Source organism: Nicrophorus vespilloides, unplaced genomic scaffold (assembly GCF_001412225.1).
Source record: "Nicrophorus vespilloides isolate i.1.1-1 unplaced genomic scaffold, Nicve_v1.0, whole genome shotgun sequence".
NCBI lineage: Eukaryota > Metazoa > Arthropoda > Insecta > Coleoptera > Silphidae > Nicrophorus > Nicrophorus vespilloides.
Window position 1 is genome coordinate 86,500 of NW_017095536.1, and position 22,405 is coordinate 108,904.

At 34.3% G+C, this 22,405-nt stretch overlaps 2 protein-coding genes across 2 annotated transcripts in view; one reads left to right on the forward strand and one right to left on the reverse strand.

The window, feature by feature from the left end:
• The window catches only part of LOC108569698, a 16,918-nt gene extending 2,843 nt beyond the window's left edge, over positions 1 to 14,075 (forward strand). Inside the window, exons 2-5 of the mRNA XM_017931357.1 lie at positions 6,569 to 6,718; positions 11,306 to 11,677; positions 12,014 to 12,299; positions 12,357 to 14,075. Of these exons, the coding sequence (XP_017786846.1) occupies positions 6,569 to 6,718; positions 11,306 to 11,677; positions 12,014 to 12,299; positions 12,357 to 14,010 (2,462 nt within the window). The 3' untranslated portion in view covers positions 14,011 to 14,075. The remainder of the gene's footprint in view (positions 1 to 6,568; positions 6,719 to 11,305; positions 11,678 to 12,013; positions 12,300 to 12,356) is intronic.
• A 62-nt stretch (positions 14,076 to 14,137) lies between these two features.
• On the reverse strand, positions 14,138 to 18,236 carry LOC108569706 (glycine dehydrogenase (decarboxylating), mitochondrial). The gene is made up of 5 exons (XM_017931369.1): positions 17,815 to 18,236; positions 17,226 to 17,304; positions 16,216 to 17,129; positions 14,295 to 16,155; positions 14,138 to 14,230 (listed from the first exon to the last, which is right to left on the reverse strand). The coding sequence occupies exons 1-4, from the start codon at positions 17,992 to 17,994 to the stop codon at positions 14,362 to 14,364; spliced, it is 2,967 nt and encodes a 988-aa protein (XP_017786858.1). The 5' UTR covers positions 17,995 to 18,236; the 3' UTR covers positions 14,138 to 14,230; positions 14,295 to 14,361.
• Between the last annotated feature and the right edge of the window lie 4,169 nt (positions 18,237 to 22,405).

Below are 22,405 nucleotides of genomic sequence, written 5' to 3' on the forward strand. Positions count from 1 at the left end.
TATGTTATTACTCCCAGATCAAATAGTTTAATCAGGAAAGTTGTGTTTGATGAAAGAAACAAAACATTAACAGGAATACCAAGGTTAATAGGATCTCCGAGAACATTGTCTAAAAACAGAAGATTGCCTTCAGAACTGTTTACTGGCATTTCCGTTTTACTTCAGGACAAATGTGGTTAACAAAGGAATCAGATATAACTCATTGATAACCCACGCTTTTCTCTTTGCTTTCCATATTAGAAGTTCTCAGATTTTCTAAATGTTAATCTAATAACAATTTTCATTTAAATTCGCCAAAGGCATTGTATTCGAAGAATAATCTTGAATGGTTTCTTTGAACCTTACAGAAGCTCTTAGATAATAGCCAAAACTTCGTTATATCGAAGCTTCATTTGCCGAGGTATGACTGTAATTGAGCGAAAAAACTATATAAATTTTTCAACGATATTGATTCGCTGCATGCAACAAGAGAAGAACAAGCGTTTCTTTTTTTTCTGCAATCGATAATGTTCCGTACTCGAGAGGCAGCAATTATCCTCGTTTTCGTTCACAAGACAAGTGCACTTTCGTTTTTCGTTTCGTCTCTTCCAATTTTCGTCGTTGTTTTTTTTTTCTTCTTTAATGAAATTTTATTCGAATCATAATCCAGCCCAGAGATTATTACGACGGTTTGAAGCGATTAAAAGTGGAACGTCGTTAATTTCAATAACGGAGTGATTTCAGGAGTAATATAAACGCCATTAAATCTTCGGATTTGTTCTCAGTGTCCGCGGACTAAAGTTACAGAGAAATGAAGTTTTCATGCTCTAAACCGGATTTATTTTTGTAATTTGATTAAAGCCATCCACCACTTTACTACTTACAAAACGCTTTCAAACAAAAATTGCAATTTGCTGTACAGTTTTACTACGTATTTCTGAACACAGAAAATATTGATTTTTCATTTCTTAAATGATATTAAAAATATAACAATACCTCGCATAGTGCGGATTCGATCAGTGCGGATTCACTATAGTTCGGTTTGAAAATTTGAAAACAAATAATTGTATGTGTGCTGTTTATCGTTATACGGTTTTAAAGTCCTCGTTTAGTCCGGTTGAACCTATTACCCGGACTATGCGAGGTATTGCTGTATTTCATTATTCAATATAATAAAACGGATTTATAAATGGGATTTCTGTAATAAATATTACGTTAATTGTGTTTTACTTTTTTTTTGTACACCCACGACGTAACATCTGTGAAAGTCACGTAAACATCGTTTCTTCCGCAGTTTTACTGTTTGTCCTTTATTTTACTTTTTTCTTGTTATTACTCGTCTTTGGCTGAAGACAGTAAATTCCATTTAGCCTCGGCAATAAACACCCTCCTCCCCCGTTTCTGGATTCTCTACATCCCCGAGGGATTATGGAATGAAAGCAATATACATATACGCAAACATCTGAGCTTCGAAAGTTTGATTATCGATGTTGACGAAATTTATTTCATTCTATACTAAACGTTTGGAACAGTAAATTCGTTTACAAACAAACAAAAAAACAACAAGTTCATTAAGTACATCATAAAATGCGCAGATGCTGCAGATCTTCCCACATACATAAAAAAAATAACAACGAATGTATTACGACACAAATAAAAACAAGTTATGTTTGTGTCGCGATTCCAATCTGTTTAATAAACTCAATTCATTTTTATTAAGTAACGTAATTATGAAGTATGTGATGTATGTGATGTTTTTGTACATGGATTTAATGCAATGGGCACAGTCGTGAAGTGAAGTATGCAATGGTTAAAGCGTGCTTATCACTAATATATCTACAAACGTGTACGGTGCGTGCCTAATTTCCACCTTTCCTCGATTTTCCGCGTTGTAAACCTCAAAGTATTTACAATTTTGTTTGTTGGTCTAAAAAACCGTTCAGGTCACATACTTCTTGTTGTTTATTTCAACATAATATACAATTCCCTTAGTAAATGAACTATATTATAACTCAATAATAAAATGATTCTGTCAGATTTTGTTATTATTAGTACAGTAAAATCCATTTTTGTGCGATAGGGACCGCATAAAAATGAACAGCACAAAAACAGGTTCTACAGTATTGGAAAATATATTTGCTAGTAGATCTTCAATCCTCTTAAAATTAAGACTCTAAAAATGGTAATAGTTTCAACTAAGTATCTATTCGTATATTATTATAATTAGGGGCGTAAGGCCTTAGTGACCAGACCCTACCTATACTTGCAATAATTCATGAATTAGTTGACAAAAATAAACATACTAAAAAAACGTTTTTTTGTTGGTTTTTGGTCTCACCTGTTGCTATTTCTGCCACTGATTATAATACCTATCATAGTGCGGGTAATCGGTTCCACCAATATCTGTTTTAAACCGGACTAATTGAAGACATCAAACCCACATAAAAATAAACCACACTTAGAGACGTGTCTGAAAAGAAATCATTTATATATAAACAATAATTTTGTGTAGTATTTTTTTAGAACTAAAATTTAGTTTGTTTTGAAATATATTATAAATCCGACCTGTTTGAAGCTGCACTATGCGATGCGAATTTTGAAGACTGTAAACTTGTGTAATATTATGATAGGAAAGGTAGAGGAATATCTCTAAAATGTTGTTTAGAAGAAACTTCCATCGATGTAGTTCGCTGCACTTGGTACTTGGAACGTTGAACTGAACTCGTAAAGATGTTTGTTTTTTCTTCTTCTCTCTTCGTTCTCGCCCTTAAATAGGATTCATTTGCAAATGGAAACTTGGCTTGCACGCTACATTTTCAGATAACCTTTCCTGAAATTACAAAACGACAAGAAGATTTTACACTCATATGAACGACATACACACTTCAAAGACTATAATATTTATCCATTTCTTTCATTAGTTTGTGAAAAACTTTTTAGAAAGATTGTCAAACAATTAACATTGTATTTGGGTTTGTCTTGTTATTTTATACTTTTTACAAAGATTTTGAAATATCTAATTTAACATTGGAAAAAACAATATTTTTTTCATCCTTTTGAATTATTATTACTTCTTATAAACATTTATAATTGGAAGAAAAAAAAAGATGAAACATATATTTTTTTTGTGATTTATAAGCCAATTAAACCAATTTACTGAAAGAAAATTGCTTCATATAAAAGCGGATTCGTATAATAAGACACCTGATTATGGTTTAATAAAAGGAAAGCTACTTAAATACGTTCTAGTGAAAGGCATTGTATTGATTATACTAATATTTCTATGACATATTAAGAAGTGACTGCTTTACTGCGCAATGGAAAGTTGCGCAGATAATCATTATACTGAAACATGGAAATTGTGTGGAAAATATTAAGTCATGTAATCTACGTGTATCTACATTATCAAGTCATTCCCTAAGTAGACTCCATTCTGTAATCTATAAATAAACAAGTCTAAGGCCTCTAATTTGCATGTACTTTCAAACAAATAAGTATGTAGCATTTGCTAATATTGCAAACATTTACTTGAAAGATTAAAGACAACTTATCAGGAAAACTTTCATATGTTGTCCGTCATATCTGGAAATCAAAAGCAAATAAATTAAAGTTTTTATAATCCCTGAGAAGTAGAAAATATTATCAAGACTTTACTAAGTAGACACCATTCTATCATTTATAAATAAACAATTGGTAGACTTCTAATTTCCATCTACTTTAAACAAAGAAGTATGAAACAAGTAAAACGGGTTTCAAAGATTAAAGACAATTTAACAGGAAAGCTTGCATTCTTTCATCCGTCATATCTGAAAATTATAGGCAAAGAAAATAAAGTGTTTATACTTCCTAAGAAGTAAAAAATTACTCCTAATTGTGTTGTATATAGTAATATTAATTTATGTGGAACTATATTTCTATTTATGTTTAAAGCTCATTGAGAAAGTTCATTTTATTATTTCTATCAAATGTGGGTCCACTACTTTAACTGGTACATTTTCTTAAATATAAAATTTAAATAATTGTTACCAATTGACTTAACTTGAATATAAATGCAAGATTATCATATACGGGAAGTACTCCAACAAATACTCTGGTATTATCAGTTATGATTAATGTTATGTTATGTTAATTCGGTTACAAAAATTAAAAAAAAAATGTTTGTATCGCAGCTGAGACACAATAGGTTTTATATTTAGCTTCAAACTTTAAAACATAGCAAATTTATTTCAAACCATGCATTATTTATTTTCAGCTGTGATCGTGCCAATACCAACGTTTTGTTGATATTGTTATGTGCAATTAACTTATCAAGACTTTTTTATTTGTGTTTATTACTTACATGGATATATTTAAAAATATATAATTAACCAGAAATACGTTTCAGGTATATAGCGTGTTATGTCGACTTTATATTAAATAAATTTTAGTTTAGTAAATAATTCAACACATGCAGGTCTACTACACTCTTATGTTCATCTTAAGTTATCAGAAAGCTGTCATTTTTATAATTATTTTTTTTATATAACAAAAAACGAAAAAAAAACATTGTTTTCTTTTAGAGCTAATTCTCAAGTTACGACAATTCGCGCTAACGACGAAAAACAAGTTATAGAAAAAAAAATAATGGAGTTAATAGAACTAAATGAACACAACGAACCACCCGAAAGCTTTTAGCCAAATTAATGAGGCAATTAACAAATTAGGTATTGCGGACGCAGACAATGATAGATTTTCAAAAGTACAACATTCAGCAGACAGTTTAATGAAATTTATTATCACAAGAAAGAATAAACTGTCTAAAAGATATTTACATTACATTTTAAGAAGTGACAGATTGTTATAGAAGTTACGAATAAGTGAATTATTATAATTTCTTAACAATATGAGCTCTAAGAATTTGTGGAAGTGATTTTCAATATGTAAGAGGATCTCAGATATTCCACGAAAATTGTAAAATATCATTAATTCAATTATATTCTATTATATAAAGACATCTAAAACGCAAAAGGTAAATAGATTAAAATTTTAAAAACATTAATATTTAAGTATGCCGCAGAAATTTATAACACTTCACTCAATAAGTTTGTAGGATGACATATATATATATATAGGAATTACCAACCTTTTGACGGCGCCTGTTAATATATCATGGCAATCTGACGTTTAGTTCACAAGTTACAGTGATGCTACTTTTGTAATTTTCAAAACAGTGGAAAAATCTGAATTTCATGTGTCGATAGAACATTGTTTTTTTTTATGGGAAAAATACTGTTCAAGCAAATCAATGGCTTGATAAGTATTAGGAGACTCTTCTCCGTCGAAACAAATGATAGGGAGGTGGTTTACTGATTTTAAACGCGATCGTACAGACACAAATGATGCTGAACATTACTACTACTGAACATTACTATAATAAGAGTAAATTATAAATAAATAAGACAGAATGAATGCAATAGAACTTTTTTATGATTATTTTTTAATTTTGTATTTATGTGTACTATGAAATTAAAAAAATATTGAAAAACTCTGCTCAAAGAACTAAATCACTCAAAGAAGACATACATATTTAATTATTTATTGTACACAAAACTAAAATTTTATTTATCTTTACGTTTATTGAAATTTAAAAATAAGTATTATTAGTAAAATATTATAAACAAAAAATATAGAAAAGGCTTCAATTGCCCTTTCTATTATGTATAAAGAAATACTTTAAGTTTATTGATTAATACTGGTATTGTGTATTGATCAACATCCTTAACATTTCGTCGCGCTGTGTTAACTGCGTATTGAATCTCACATTCAGCTGCATTTATAGAATCGACATTTTTTGTTTCTTTTGCTCATATTTACTATTTCATTTAACTTATTGTTATTGAAAACTGTTATTTACGGAATTCAGAATTGCTTTATCATGCGTAGTATATGATTTGCACCATCTTTTGTTGTGTCTCATTATTTAATAAACTTAAAGTTATGACAATTTTTTATTATTTGTATTGATAAATTAAAAGTATAAAATATATTTGTAATCTGACTAAAAAAAATATTATAAATTAACCTCAAGGTGAAGGTTGATCATGTGCCACTTGATTTACAATACTTTTAGCAATAATAAATAGAAATAAAGTTTAAATGAAAAAAATATAAACGTATACATCCAATAATCATCAATAGTACTTCATTTTGAAATATTTGCCCCCTATTTTATATTTAACCATTCGCAATCAAAACGTTTTTATAGAAATGTGTACTATATGCTATAATTTGAGAGAAGAAAAATTGAGTAAATTGAATTTAACAAATGTGACATCTAGTGGTTAATAAAGTGAAATTTAAAGTTATAACTTGATCTTATTTGTTAGAAATAGTAAATTAATATTTGTAAATTACATATTTCAATGACGCAATTGATGCTCGAAAATAGATTAGGTTGTAAAATGTTGCTTTGGGTTCAAAATGAAATGTTTTGTGTGTGTGATTCATTGAAGCGTATAGTAATTTGCGTAGTTAATCATCAAGAAATCAATATGTGGTGTTGTTGTTTATACTTGTTTTGTGTATGAAACTGATTGTTTCTATATTTCAGGGTTGGATGAGCTGAGATCGGTCGTCGATGCATTGGATGAGCGTGTGGTGCGCCTCGGCGGGTCCCTCGTGCGCCAGCTGAAGCGTCGCGACGCCCTGTGCCGCCAGAGGGACTACCGTTTCGACGTCATCGGCATGGCACTACGAAAACGTGAGTTGGGGGCCCAGAAAACAATCAATACACAAAGGCTATATGGCTATGCAGAGCATAGAGCCGCCCCTCGTGCAATCCGAACGTCACCGGTGGTGGCGGCGGCGGCGGCGTCGATCTCTCCGAGGAACATCTGATGTGCAGTGCCGTTCAGCAGTCAGCATCGTGCACTCGCCGCAGCCGCCTCCCTCTAGTACACCACCCTCGTGTGTCATCTATATGTGCTATATGTTACATAAAGAGCAATGCTTCACTCATGAGCGGGATAATAAATACACTGAAAAAAGCAGCCGCCTCCACCGGTGCGTACCAAAGAATTGCAGGTATATAATAGAAATAAACCATCCCCCAAAAAAAACGCAGCTGCGACAAGTAGTCACGCACATTGTGAACGTAGAGCCGCCGCCGTCTACCATTCACTTACTTTACTTCTTCCATCATAATTATCATCAAATTCATTCTCGAAAAGATTCCCTTCCCCCTTCGGCCTTATGTAACAGCTGTACCAACGAATTCCCATTCACCGAATTGAAAAGTAAACACTTTGCACGTAATCCGATGGAAACGCGTGCATTTATATATATTTTTTTCCCTCGAGTCCATCGCAGCGCAATTTCAACTTTGAAACAATGATTAATTTTGTTTTGTAAACAACGAAGGAAAAACAACGCAAAGGTAAAATTGGTTTGATTGCGTCGCGTCGTTTATTGTTGTTATCCTCGATCTGCATATTCGTGTTGTGCTAATTTCACTTTCATTTCGAGCTTGAAATATATATATATACACGTGAAAATAAATCGTCAATAATGAATATGAATTATACTTCATAAATCCATGAATAACATTATATAAAATATTTGTGAAATTTTGTCTTTATTAACTTAATTATATAATACACATAATGAAGTAGTTCACTCAAAGAATTCGTTACAAATAGTTAAGTTGTTGATTTCAGTTCTTAAAAGTATTGAACTGAACTGTTTTGTATTAAATAAACAGTAGTTTCAGACAAAGATTGTTTTAATCGTTCTATTTCTAGTTTCAGTCGCATGAAAATGTATTTAATGTTTGTTATAAAATAAGAATGGACAAATTAATATAAATGGAAGTAAAATATAAATAAAAAGTTTTATATCGCAAAAACTAACAAACTTAACCAATAGTTTGCATGACTATATTCTTAGTGTAAGTACAATTATTGTTACATAAACTAAGAATAACCTACGTATTGCATTTTAATTAACAGTAATTATTGCTAAAGATTAAAATTAATTATAGATACTTTATAAATAATGAAAATTATATCTTGTAATATACATTAATAATGATAATACAATAAAATTAAGAACAAAACCTTTTTATCTTTTGACAAATTTCAATTTTTACAAATTAATATTTATCGGATATATTATCAATTTACATAAAGTATATTGTAATATCTTGTTTAACGAAACTTCTTTCAGTTCGTCTTCATTTTCTATGTCTTCGTTGCTAACAAGGCTAAATTTTCCACCAAAAAACCATCATCTTCTGCGTTCAATAAATTTTTAACATTTTCTAAGAAGTTATATAGAACTTCCGGTTATACTTTTCGCGGACTTCGTTATATTAAAGCTTCATTATTAGTGGTAACGTTAACCGAGGTATGAGTATATACTAATAGGCAGAATTATTTCGGTCGTTAGCTGTTTGACCCAAATTAAGACGAATAAAAAATTAGTAAATAATGATACATATTTATATTAATTAGGTATCACTTTGTTGTCTACTGTTTCACAGCTTACAAGAGTTAAGTAACGTGAGCCGAGGAAAACGCTTGGATGGATGACCTTTGCTATTTTGGGACCATTAAAATGATTTATTAAGATTACATTTAATAAAAAAACATTTTAAATTAATTACCAGTTGATGGTCAATGTATAAAGAAACCTCTTAAGTTATAATCATACATTACACATGTATATTGATTATTTGGTTTTGAAATTTGATTACAGCAAAGATCTTAATTGGCTTACAACTGCTTTAATATGAAACCAATTCGATACGATTTGCAAAACCGCAAACTGTAAACCAACTAAGCCACCTCTGCAAAATTATTATTAAACAGATATCAAACGACACTACTACTAACTTCGTCCTCGACATCCGAGATCCGACTATGATGCCGATGGGAAATTATGCTGCAGCTTCATAATTAATCTCTCTAAACTCTGACCGGACTTTCACACGACCGCCTCCAGCGAAACAACATTCATACTGCACGCACCTCCGTTCCGTTGATGACCATGCCATTCAAAACACAGAAACACACTCGATTATTCTCTATTCCTTTGATGCTAATTCGCAATGTTAATTAAATGAGTTCCTCCAGGGCATCGTCAGAAGACACGGGAAAACATTGCACTTCGTAACAATATCAAACAAAAAAACTATGTTATTATTTTACAAGATCCGAGGCCTTAATTAAAACCTTTTGCAGCGTGTTTTTTTTTTAAAGTTGCGCGTTTCCTCTTCATCCTCGCTTATTTATTTATTTGCTTTTTCTCTCCACGGTTTATTTCACGGTTGGGAGTATATTACGTAAGCAAACAGAATCTCTCTCCCTCTTCAATGTTTGTTTGACGTTTAAAGTGCTCTAAATATCCGTTTCATATATATATTTTTTGCTCTAAGTAACACGTTTTCGTTTTAAAATATAAATATGGTTGCAATTATGAAAAGACGTAATTATAATCTCTTTTTTTTAATTAGATTTATGGTTTGATTTTGATGGTTAATTAAGTGTAAATAATAAATATATTTATTTTTCTTTTGATCTTTTCTTTACAGATTATAATTATGATTATAGAGTTATAACTCAGTTAACTTTGTGTAGCAAAACTTCGTTTTCAGGGGTAACAAATATTTTTCCTTCGTAATGTAATTGAAAAGCTTACCTTAAATTGCGGATTTAGTTATATTGAAACTTCTTTATCAGAAGTAAAGTTGACTTATTTTGATGCTTAATTAAGTATTAATGATAAATATATTTGTTTTTCTTTTGATATCTTCTTTACAGATTATAATAATTATACAGTCATAACTCAATTAACTTTGTTTAGCGAAACATCGTAAAGTAATTCAAAAGCTTTCATTAAATGTGAGTTTGAAATTTCCGATTTCTTTATATTGCAGCTTCTTTATCAGAAGTAACGTTGACTGAGGTATACATATATAAATCATATTTTTTCTAAAAATTACAATTTATTTGTTACACAATTATTTCAAATTAATAATTATTGTATTTTTATTTTGTTCTATTTAGTTTCTTTACAAATATGAATATGTTTAATGATCTCATTACAAATTACACTTTATAGCAGGAACACAATTTGATGCGCAATTTCATTAAAAGTAAATGAATGTGTGAATGCATTTAAATTGGAAGTAGCAACAAACTCGTCGATTGCCTGCTTGAGAGTAGCATTGAATGAGTTGTATATTTTTATTTTTTTATTCATCTATTTAACGTAAACAATAAAATGATGAATGGATGGAAGTGAATCATTCTATTTTCGCGCGATTCCTTTCTTCTTCCACGTATTACGTGCTTTGTGTAGGTTCTGCTCGTACAGCTTTGAATGCGGAGTAAATTAATCAAATCGTCCTTGTCCACTTACGTTTTCTTATTAATTCCATCCAATGTAATGTGCCAAAGATTGATGGTGATGAGATGGTCAAGATTAATTTTCGGATGAGAGCAAGAAAGAAAAGGACGACGAAGAAAGAAGGACGAAACAATTTAATTAGTTTCTTCTTGTGATGAAGTTTCAAGCTATTCGTTGAAGGCTTTGATGAATTCACCATTTGCAGAGTATGGAAATCATTCGGATCTTTGGTCCGACGAATTTATTCAATGGTTCGAAAGTATCAATGCGGAATTTGCATTTTAATGGGAAATATCCACGGGAATCGATAGATCGCAACCACCTCGGATTTCCTCGCGTTCGCGGAGGATCCTATTTATAAAATTTCAGGATGATTGCCTCGCTCCACTCGATGCCTCGCAATGATGACATCGGTTGGACAGTTTTGCTCTCGAGTCTCCCCATTGACACTGATGCTACTACTACCACCACCATCGCACAATATCGCGTAGATCTATATTTAAACGGCTAAATTGAAAGCATTGTTGTTCAGCCCTTTTAATTGCCGATGATACGAAGCATTCACCGCAAATGAATATTGATCAGACGAGTTATACAACTGCGACTATTTGATTTCTTGCTCAAAAATTAATGAATGAAAAACATTATGTAATATAATTCACCTTTCAGTTTAAATTCAAATTCTTTTTTTATAGCATACACTCTTTCTTCTTCGCAATTCCCAAATGATCGAAATGTAATTGAAAAAAAAAATGTATATATGCCTCGATACCATTGCAAGGGAATATTATTGACTGAAACCGGAGGGTATGTGCCTTTATCCACGCCTAACTCGATTGAATTTTCGAGTTCAATAGCGTCGCTTTTGTTGCTCTCTGCCTCTCCATCTCCTATCGAATCCACCCGACTGATTTTGTTTTGCAATCTTCGTTTCCTCTAGGTCTTCCGGAATTCTCATCGGAGATGCGCTTTTCAATAGACCCGCTCCCTGGAGATTCGGGCTTCTCGCAATGGCACTCCGCCATGAAGATGGTATCGCAACTGCCGGAAGGCATTCCTCTGGAGTTCCGCCGAAGACTATGGCTTTCTCTAGCTGACAAACACCTGAGCTTGAAGGGTATCGACTGGCCGAGGGTCGAGAAGAACTGCTTCAGCGAGTGGTCGCATCCGTCGGACGCTGAGCTCGGAGTGCAGATCGTTAAGGATCTGCATCGGACGGGATGCAGCCTGTTTTGCGGAAAGGATGGTCAAGAGAATCAGGCTTTACTGAAGAGAGTGCTTTTAGCGTACGCAAGGTGGAACAAGGCAGTTGGTAGGTGGTAACAAATTTATACATTATTTTTATCGCTATTCGAGACATGAGACAATGTATCAGGTCAATTATATACACATGACAGCACAGTTTGAATTTTATGATAATTAATAATAATTAGTTCAAATAAATCTTCAATTCAAATAAAAATTCGCCGATTCTCCAATTACTGTTAAATTTGCTAATTCATTGGGCTGATTCAAACTAAATTAAATGTGTTATTGATTTGGACCGGTTGTAATTTGTTTTTAGAGATTTATTAACTACATGCTCGTTTGGTTTTGGCAAGTATTGGTTAGTTATTCGAGATAATTGGATTGCTTTGTTTTTATTTAGGCTATTGTCAGGGCTTCAACATGTTGGCGGCGTTGATTCTGCAGGTTACCGAAAAATGCGAGTCGGATGCCCTCAAGTTGATGATCTACCTAATCGAAGGCGTTCTTCCCGATTCATACTTTGCGGATAGCCTTCGAGGATTGTCCGTTGACATGGCGGTCTTCCGGGAGCTGCTTCGAACGAAGCTTCCGCGTCTCTCCAGACACTTGGACACGTTGCAGGTGGCAGCCAAAGAAGGAACCACGAGTTACGAGCCACCTCTCACGAACGTCTTTACGATGCAATGGTAATACGACTCCAACGCACGTTGCGAAACGATTTAATAACGAACTTGCCTTTGCAGGTTCCTCACGTTGTTCTGCAATTGTCTGCCGCAGCCCACGGTTCTACGGGTGTGGGATTTGATTTTGCTAGAAGGAAATGAGGTGTTGCTGAGGACGGCCCTTGCTATTTGGCAGGTGCTCGCGGAGAGGATACTGGTGGTGAAAAGCGCCGACGAGTTTTACTGTGTTATGGGTGTGCTGATGAGGGAATTACTCGAGTACGATCTAATCGACGCGAATACACTGATCAAAGGGATTGTTGCGTTCGGTCCCTTAACGGAATTGAGCAATTTACGCGAACATTACCTCTACAACATTAACCCTTGGGGGAGCTCGCTGCCTGCGGCGGATCCGGATAGGAGGATGAAAGTGTACCATAAAGACAGATTAGTGCTGGACATTGGGGTGCTGAAGAAGCAGTACACTAAGCTGAAACAACGACAGCGACAAGCCCACATTATTTTCAATACAGCCGTGGCGAGACAGACGACTCGAACCGCTCCCGTCGCCATGAATCATCTTCTTCTGGGCAAAAGCGCTTTGATTCCGGCGAAGAGGTTAGGGCCACCGAAGGGGGCCGTACCTCCAGTCAGGCAACCTCCGAAAACTCTTCATTGGAAAGATACCCGAAGAGAATCTTCGTCTTCGTCTTCATCCGATACCGAACTATGCGATGATCCGGATGACAATTCCGATGGAGAAGCCGCTCAATTACCGCATGACAATCCAACACCCAGTGATAATAATATTACCGATAAAAGTGAAACGATTAAAGACGATACTCCAGAAGAGTTAAACCTTAGTGCCAGTGTAGAACCCGAAAACCTGCTGGACTTAGAAGCCCCGCTTAGTGAACCTTTAGAAACTAGTAACCAGGATAGTGCTAACAATATTTTTGATACGGAAACCCCAAGTGATTTATACGCGTTGGAGCGTTCGAACAGCTTACCCTCCGAGGATGGTTTCGACTTTGAGAAGTTCCTCGAAGAGCGAGTGCAATCTTTCAAGGAGAAAACGTTCTCCAGCGATGAGAGCATGGAAGACACTTCCGAGCTGGATCGCGTGAATTACGCACGAAGACATAGCCAACGTGCTTTGGAGATAATCCAGGAAAACTCTTTAATTCTGCACCGCATCTTGCAATGCCAGACTAGACTGACCCCAACTCCTCCGCCCACTGAAACCAGCCCAAAAGACGAGTCCACACCAACAAACGAGACGAATCCCATTGCGGAAGTATCCCCTTTAAATATAATCGATGACGAGTCGTCGTCGTTCATTAGTGAGTGCACCCCCGAAAATCCTTGCGACGACATAACGCAGGTCGATTACAACCTGGACAAGTACAGGAGCAAGTTGGGATCTCCCGTCAAGGAACTCATCGAGATCGATAAAAACTCCAAGTATAGCAGCATCCTTGAGTACAGCAGAGACCTGGATGAAAAGTTCAACAATCTCATCTTGAAATCAAACGTAATAAAAGCGTACAGCTTTGATGAAACGAAAGATGGCGAGTGCTCAAAGACGAGCTCGGAGGGATCGGATGAATGCAAAGAAGAGGGATCGAGTTCTAGTGCCAAGTCACCTAGCAGGGCTTACAACCCGTTTCCGGTGAACATCAGCTCGCGGCAGAACAAGGAAGTGCCACTTCGGCTGGGCTTGTACAAGAAGTGACAATATTTTGTGTTAATTATGTATTTTGCTTGCGCGTTTGAAGCAGATTAAAAAAAAACAACAAAATATATACATAAAAATACATACATACAACAAAATGTAATTACAAAATAAATTAAGAAATGATTAATTGATTCTGTGATCGAGCACAGGACAAAAAAAAATAATAATATTGGTAAGAATGAAAAATGTTTGTACATCGGAAAAGCTGTGCCACGTCCTAAAAGAAAGAAATATATTAATATTGTAGTGAATAAATATTATATATATAAATATATATTTACTTAAGAATGTTAAAGCGAGGTTGATTCAATAAATGTTGTTGGATTTTTCTTCTGTTTTTCTTTCTTTCTAATAGTCGTATTCTGGCAAAATTGGAGGACAAGTGCAGACCAGATGTTTATCGCCGTAGATGTCGTCTATCCTGGAAACGGTGGGCCAGATTTTCGTTTCAGGAATGATGAAGTGAATGGGGAAAGCCGCCTTTTCTCTAGTGTAGGGTCTTTCCCAGGTGCTGTTTATGACGACTTCTTGAGTGTGCGGGGCCATCTTCAACGGATTGATGCGGATATCCATTTTTCCTTCTTCGATTTCCTTGATTTCCTCGCGAATCGAGATGAGCGCATCGCAAAATTTGTCCAATTCCTGTTTATCTTCGGACTCTGTTGGTTCGATCATTAGAGTTCCGGCAACGGGCCAGGACATAGTCGGCGCGTGGAAGCCGTAGTCCATTAATCGTTTGGCAATGTCAACAGCTTCAATGTTCGCTGTCTTTTTTAAGTCTCTGATATCGATTATGAATTCGTGGGCGACGAGCTTCGATGTCGGTCCTTTGAACAGCGTGTTGTAGTGGGAGTCCAATCGCTTGGACATGTAATTGGCGTTGAGGATGGCCACTTGCGTTGCCTTCCGAAGTCCTCTAGGTCCCATCATTTTTATGTAAGCCCAGGAGATTGGAAGGATGGCCGATGACCCGAACGGAGCTGCGCTGACGACCTCATAGTTCGAGTTCGAGTTAGCTCCAAGTGGATTGACGACCGGATGACCTGGCAGGAATGGGGCCAAGTGTGATTTCACGCCGATAGGACCCATGCCGGGGCCGCCACCTCCGTGAGGGATGCAGAATGTTTTATGCAGGTTAAGATGGGATACGTCGCTGCCGTAATCCCCTGGGCGACATAAACCTACTTGAGCATTCATATTAGCTCCGTCCAAGTACACTTGTCCTCCATTCTTGTGTATTATCTCGCAGACATCAGCCACAGTCTCCTCGAACACTCCGAATGTCGATGGATATGTTATCATCAAACAGGACAACCTGTTTTTAAATTTATCAGCTTTCATCTTCAGGTCTTCCATATCGATGGACCCGTCCTGCCTCACTTTGACCGCCTCCACTCTCATACCGGCCATCTGGGCGCTAGCGGGATTCGTTCCGTGCGCGCTCACAGGAATCAAGCACACATCTCTATGCTTGTCCCCTTTGGCCTCGTGATAGTTTTGAATCGCCCTCAATCCAGCGTATTCTCCCTGGGCGCCGCTGTTCGGCTGAAAACTGATCCTATCGTACCCGGTGATTGCGCACAGATCACGCTCCAGTTCTGCAAACAACTGTTGGTAGCCGAGCGACTGATCGAGCGGTGCGAACGGATGGATGTCCGTGAAATGCTTGAAGGAGCACGGCATCATTTCCGTAGTCGAATTCAGTTTCATCGTGCATGACCCCAACGGAATCATGGAATGCACCAAACTCAAATCCTTATTTTCGAGAACCTTCATATACCTGACGATCCTAGTTTCCGAATGGTGCGAATTGAAGACGGGATGCGTTAAGTACGGCGAAGTCCTGTTAAACTCGCTCCTCGGTATGGAACCGTCCCTCATACCATTCGGATCGTTGATAAGGTCTTCTGCCTTTTGCGCACCTCCGAAGATGTAGAACAGATCGTTCAAATCCTCGACCCTAGTGGTTTCATCCAAAGAAACACCAACTGCCCCATCATCAAAATACCTGACGTTTATTTGCTTCTCTTGAGCCCTAGCCTTAACTTCATCCAACTCGATCTTAGGCTCAATTCTCAAAGTATCGAAGAACAAATCATTTGTAATTTTATTTCCATCTTTAGTTAATCCATGTTTTAACACCTAAAATGTATTGTAAATTTTATTAAAATGTTTCATCTTTGCCTGAATTATAATAATTACCAGTGTTAAATTATGAACTTTTGTTGCGATATCCTTAAGTCCTTGCGGTCCGTGGTAAACGGCGTACATTGCAGACATGTTTGCCAATAAAGCTTGAGCAGTGCAAATGTTGCTTGTGGCTTTATCCCTTCTAATATGTTGCTCCCTAGTTTGCAAGGCTAGCCTGTAAGCGTCGCGACCTGCAGCATCTCTGGTAACCCCAATCATCCTTCCTGGCATCAGTCTAACCAAAGACTGTTTGCAGGCAAAGAAACCAGCGTGAGGACCACCGTATCCCAAAGGAACTCCGAACCTTTGAGAAGTGCCCACAGCAATATCCACTCCAAATTCAGAAGGTGGTCTGAGCAGCGTTAAACTCAACAAATCGGTAGCGCAACAGACAAGTGTACCATTATTATGAGCATTTTCAGCTACAGTGCTGAAATCCAAAACGTTTCCCTCAGTATCCGGATACTGGAACAAGACACCAGCAATGTCATGGTTCGAGAAATCTGCTTCCATAACGTTGACGATCTCCATATTTAGACCTAAAGATTTCAAGCGGGTTTCTACAACGGAAACTGTTTGCGGATGAATCTTGTCGGAGATCAACATTTTCCTCCTCTTGTTCTGTCTGAAGCATAGGGAAAGGGCTTCAGCGGCAGCAGTGCCTTCATCCAGTAAAGAAGCGTTAGCCACCTCCAAACCAGTCAGTTCCGAAACCATGGTTTGGTAATTGAGGAGTCCTTCGAGACGGCCTTGCGCAAGTTCCGCTTGGTATGGTGTGTATTGCGTTGTCCAGCCTGGGTTTTCGAAAATGTTCCTCATTATCGTGTGCGGTACGCAACAGTTGTGATAACCCATGCCGATGTACGAGCGCCAGATTTGATTGCGCTCGGCCACCTTGCGTATCCGATTGATAAGGTCATATTCATCTAAGAAAGAAATAATAAATAAGTATATCTTATAGGACCCCCCGGAGACTGAATTATCGCGCGACCTTCGCAACCTTATCGAAAGTCGCAACTTACTCGTCGGTTCCTCGATTTCCAAAGGCCTGTTTAGACTAATCCTCTTCGGCACTGCGTTATCGGTCAACTCATCAAGACTCTGAAAAAATATAAAGTTGAAGGTGATGCGACGAACTCTTTCATTGCACAATTATTAAACAAAATAATTTCAAGACTTTGTATGGAAACTAACAGTCATGATAATAAGAGTTTGTTTCTGAAGGTTAATTAAAATGAAGCTTCAAAGCGAATTTCGCCTTTGATACGCCTTTGAAGATCAATTGCTTCATATTTTCATCTTTCTATACACACGTACAAAGCAAAATTAATAAGTTTCTATTTTAATAAGCTTTTTTATCTTTTTCATTTCTCTCAAACTAATTTAGTTTTTTATATTAGCTCTTGTTTATGAAGCATAACATTTTTTTTTATCGTTTTATTTGGAACAAAACTAAGTATTTTTATTGTTCTAACATTTATTTAAATGCATTTCCAAACATTTTCTAATTTTTACTACACTCTTCTCAAGTAGTTACAGGTCGTTAAATAATGAAGAATCTACAACACCCTGTACATTTATTTATGTATCTCTCGCCGCTAATAAACTTACTTTATATCCTAATAAATCCAACATAGTAACGATATCGCGGTCCCTGGGGCCGATGTGTCTGCTGGGGAAGTCATCCTTCCTTGGAAAAAGTGGATCATCCGGACGAGCTGCGCTGCTGAAGCACCGCAACCCGGACAACCTAGGTACAACGCGATGCGTTCTCGCTACGATCTTATACATGCTTAAGCCTTTTCGAACTGGATTTAAATTAACTTAAACTAATTAAGAACTAGGTGGAAAAAGGAACGAGTGCTCGAAGACGGATTATCTCTGGAACTGGGACCCCACCGGGATTCGAGGCTTAAGTAGTTTCGAACGGGTCAAACGATAACGATTTACGGTCACCCAGTCGTAAGATCACATTGCGAAAAAATATAAATAATAAAAAAAAATGATACACATCGATCTAAATGTGTAAATATTTCTACTCTTTTTTTTTGGCTCTTGTATGAACCGAAAATTGATTAACTATGTTTCAATCAAAACATATTTTTGTCGTGCATCGGGACATGCGAAAGAGAACGGCGAGAAGATTTTGTTTTTGATTTATTTTTTAAATATTTTTTAATTTTGCTTTCGATATCGTTGATACCAGTCGATGCCAATTTCAGTTCACTTTCTGCAAACATGCCTTCGGCTTATAAGATAATACGCAGTTGGATCAAATTGAAAAGTAAATATCTGTTACTTAAGATAATGGAGTGAACAACAATTATATTTATATAAATGCATTAGATTAGGTACATATTCTACTTAATTAATTGTATACCAATATTTTGAATTTATTAATAAAGTATGTAACAGTACAAATTTAATCATTTTGCCATCCTGTAGAATCCAATTAGATTACAGAGGAACCTCGCTTAACGAGTTTAATCCGTTCCAATATTTCCGGATTTTTACTCGTAAAGTGAAAGATATTCAAAAATACACATAATATATGTACACAAGTTTTAATAATGATGTAGCAGACGCGCAATACGGGACTTCTTTTCTCATCGTCACTTGTTATGCAAAACGTCGCATAAGCGAGTCATTTTTCTTACATTTCATTTTGCTCGTTATGCGAGGTTCCACTGTATTTTAATTAATGACTTTGTTATAATTAAAGTTAACTTCAATTCAAACATAAAGTACCTAATAAAAGTGATTGATTTAATTGCAGTTAATATTATGTAATAATCAATAAATATTAATCAAGTTATAAAAATAAATAAATTTCAAATTCGAACATTTATTTTATCGGTAGCAATCGCAAGCCCGACAACCGAAATACCGCCAATCAAATTCCCGACGTTTGAAATGCCGATTGTATCGAAATCCTGACTGTATCGAAATCCTGACTGTATCGAAATCCCGACAACCATAATCCCGACTATATTAAAATTCCGACAACCATAATCCCGACTGTATCAAATTCCCGACTATATCGAAAGTGTCTACAATAACATTTTTAAATTATTCCGGAGTGTAGTCACTTTTAAATTGTTATTTATAATAAATAACAGCAATTAATAATCTAATTATATTTGAGATTATTTCATAATGTTAATTTCAAAATCAAATAAATTAATAATAATGTATTGTTATTAATAATAAAAGTGTAGCACAAGGAGACTACACTCCGAAATAATTTAAAAATGTTATTGTAAAAAAATTCGATATAGTCGGGATTTTGATACAGTCGTTATTTTGATAGAGTCGGGATTATGTTTGTCGGAATTATGGTTTTCCAGATTCTGATACAGTCGGCATTATGATTGTCAAGATTTTGATATAGTCGGGAATTCGAACGTCGGGATTATTAATAGTAATCAACATTATATTTAATTATTCAAATTACTAATCTAAAACTTTAAATGAGAACTGTATTAAAAATTTTAAACTCCAAGTTATTACATAAAACCAAATGATGTTCTACACAGTGGTTGGCAAACCGGGTAAAATTACCTCAAATGGGGTAATTAATTAATTTTTTGATGTAATGAGATCGTTTACTAATTAAAATTGCATGTATCTATGAAAAATATGATCATTTGTCTTCTCTCCAGGGTATTACCAGCGTGAATATATTTTATGGTAATAGGTAAAAAGTTTCTCGACCCCTAATTTAGAAGCATAGTGAAGTATGCAACTTAGTTATCTTATTGATTCACACGCCATCTATCAGTAAATCTACATAAAAATCTGAATAACAAATTCCGAAGGTAATCAGTTCAAAACTTATACTGCAAATGACTATTGACCATAGGTTTTTAATATTGTATTTGTTTTAAATAGACTATATTAATTAAAATCAAATTTATAATCCGTTAAAGACGATATCCATTACCCGAATTATTCGTTAATCGATCATCAATTTAAGATTTTTATCATCACTGGCGTTGTCTGAACATAAAAATCTTTCGTGAAAGTATTCGTTGTCTGATTTGTTTGCAGTCCGAACCACAAGCACCCTAGTTTTACATTAATTTCGTGTGATTATTAGTGTATATGAATAATTACAGTTTTCTAGATGCCGACATCTATTGAATTTAAATTTAATTAAATGAAATTTAGTTTAAATATTATTTTCATATAATTTTTGTATATAAATAATGGATATGTTAAATATAAATAATAAGAAAGACAATTTGATAATTACTTTTCATTTTTTTTTTAAATTGTATTTAATTTGTAAATATATAATTGAGTCATTATATAACAATTGTAGCTGCATTTATTTGACCTGTCTACTAGATAAAGCTGACTTTCCTAAAACATATCGTTAAATCGAGATTAGTAGTAAACATATGGTTTTATACTGCATTCAGTGAAAATAAGAGGAAATGTATTAAGTAAATTTACTTTGATTAAAATATGTAATTAATTTGGTTATTTATTTACTTTTATTATTGCAAAGATAATAATTAATAGATTGATACAATAATTACTGACATAATGTTTTGGTCAGATAATGAAAAGTTAATTATTAGATTTATTTTGTTACAAATGGAGCAGGATTTTCTATTATGTGCATTTAATATAATTGGGTCGGAACTGGAGAAAGCAGTTTTTACGAAAGAATCAGAAAAGAGAATTGGAAAAAGTGACTGTATCTAGGTTTTATAATACGTTAGCACACAAAAAAATCTTTAGAAAAAAAAAGAGAAACATTGCCACGATATTAATTGTATCATAGGCTTAGTGTATTCCCTTTATTTTGTTATTATGAGCAACAAGTATCAATAGGTAAAAATAGTATATATAAATGACACGTTATTTATAAATACTGATTAGTTGAATTCGCTGATTAGATAAATATTTTTGAACACATCTTGTCAACATATTTTTTTAATAAGTATTATTGTTTTGGATATTTCTGCTTTTAATTAGAATCCTTAAATTTAATTCAATAAATTTTCTCTTTAACTAATTCTATACCAATGTAATCAAATTTTAGATTTAATCTTTAATTAAAAATAAGATATTACGGCACTATTTCTATCTCCAAATAGTGTTTATCAATGGTTATTGCTTTTAGAAAGCAAATATTTTGGAAAGTTGTCAAAAATGACATTCACAATAATAGATAATTAAGAACTGTTCAATATATAAATTTGATAATAATCATATTTATTGAAACAGTTACATAAAACGTAGATGAAAACTGTAGGTCTTTCCGCACTATATACATTTATTTAATTGAATACAAAAAAAAAGAAAATGCATCAAAACCTCAATAAAAAAAATGACCCAGTTACCAATAACATTCTTTTATTTATTCAATATCTATCTTTTCTCTACTGACAAATTAGCAATTATAATTAGAACCATACGTTGCTTTTATTATATGTGGAATTTGATAAAAGTGCTTTGCATTTCTACAATTCACGAAATAATTGAAATAAATGTATATTAAGATTGTCATAAATACTGTCAAAATGTATATTTACTATATTACTTGTATATTACATAATGATGATATGTTCTTATATAATTATTTCAACAGGATTTGTAGCATACAAGTAATTATGCTTGTGATGCATTGGAGAGTACCGTTAACTGCATTGTTAAAGAAGACAAATTTTATATAACTGATAATAAATAATAATATTCCCTTTTCTTTAAGCAACAAATAAAAACTTATAATTTGTAAATGAATGTAATCTAATAGTTAATAATACAATTTAGTATTTGATAAATAATTAATTAATAGATTTTCTTTGTTTTATATTTTTTATACTATTATGTTTATTTATGTTAACAATGTATATTCTAATTTATTTAATTATTAGAACAAAGATCTAGTTATCTGTAAATCATTGATAATTGTTTATGTTTAATTGATGTAAACATGCAATCTTCTTCTTCCCCATTTTGCTCTTCGTAATTGTATTTGATTAGTCTAGTTTTTCAGGACTTTTCAGGTGTATTTTTTTAATTTTATGATTACGGGACAATTTATCTCTGAAATTATGCTTTTTTCAGGAGTTTTCAGAAGTTTGTTGTAAGATTCAGTAGGTATGCAACTTATGGAGCATCTGTTGGTTGGAGCTAGGTGGCCAACTCGTCCGCTCCCTGGTGGCACTTTCTAGAGTCAAGTCGCCAA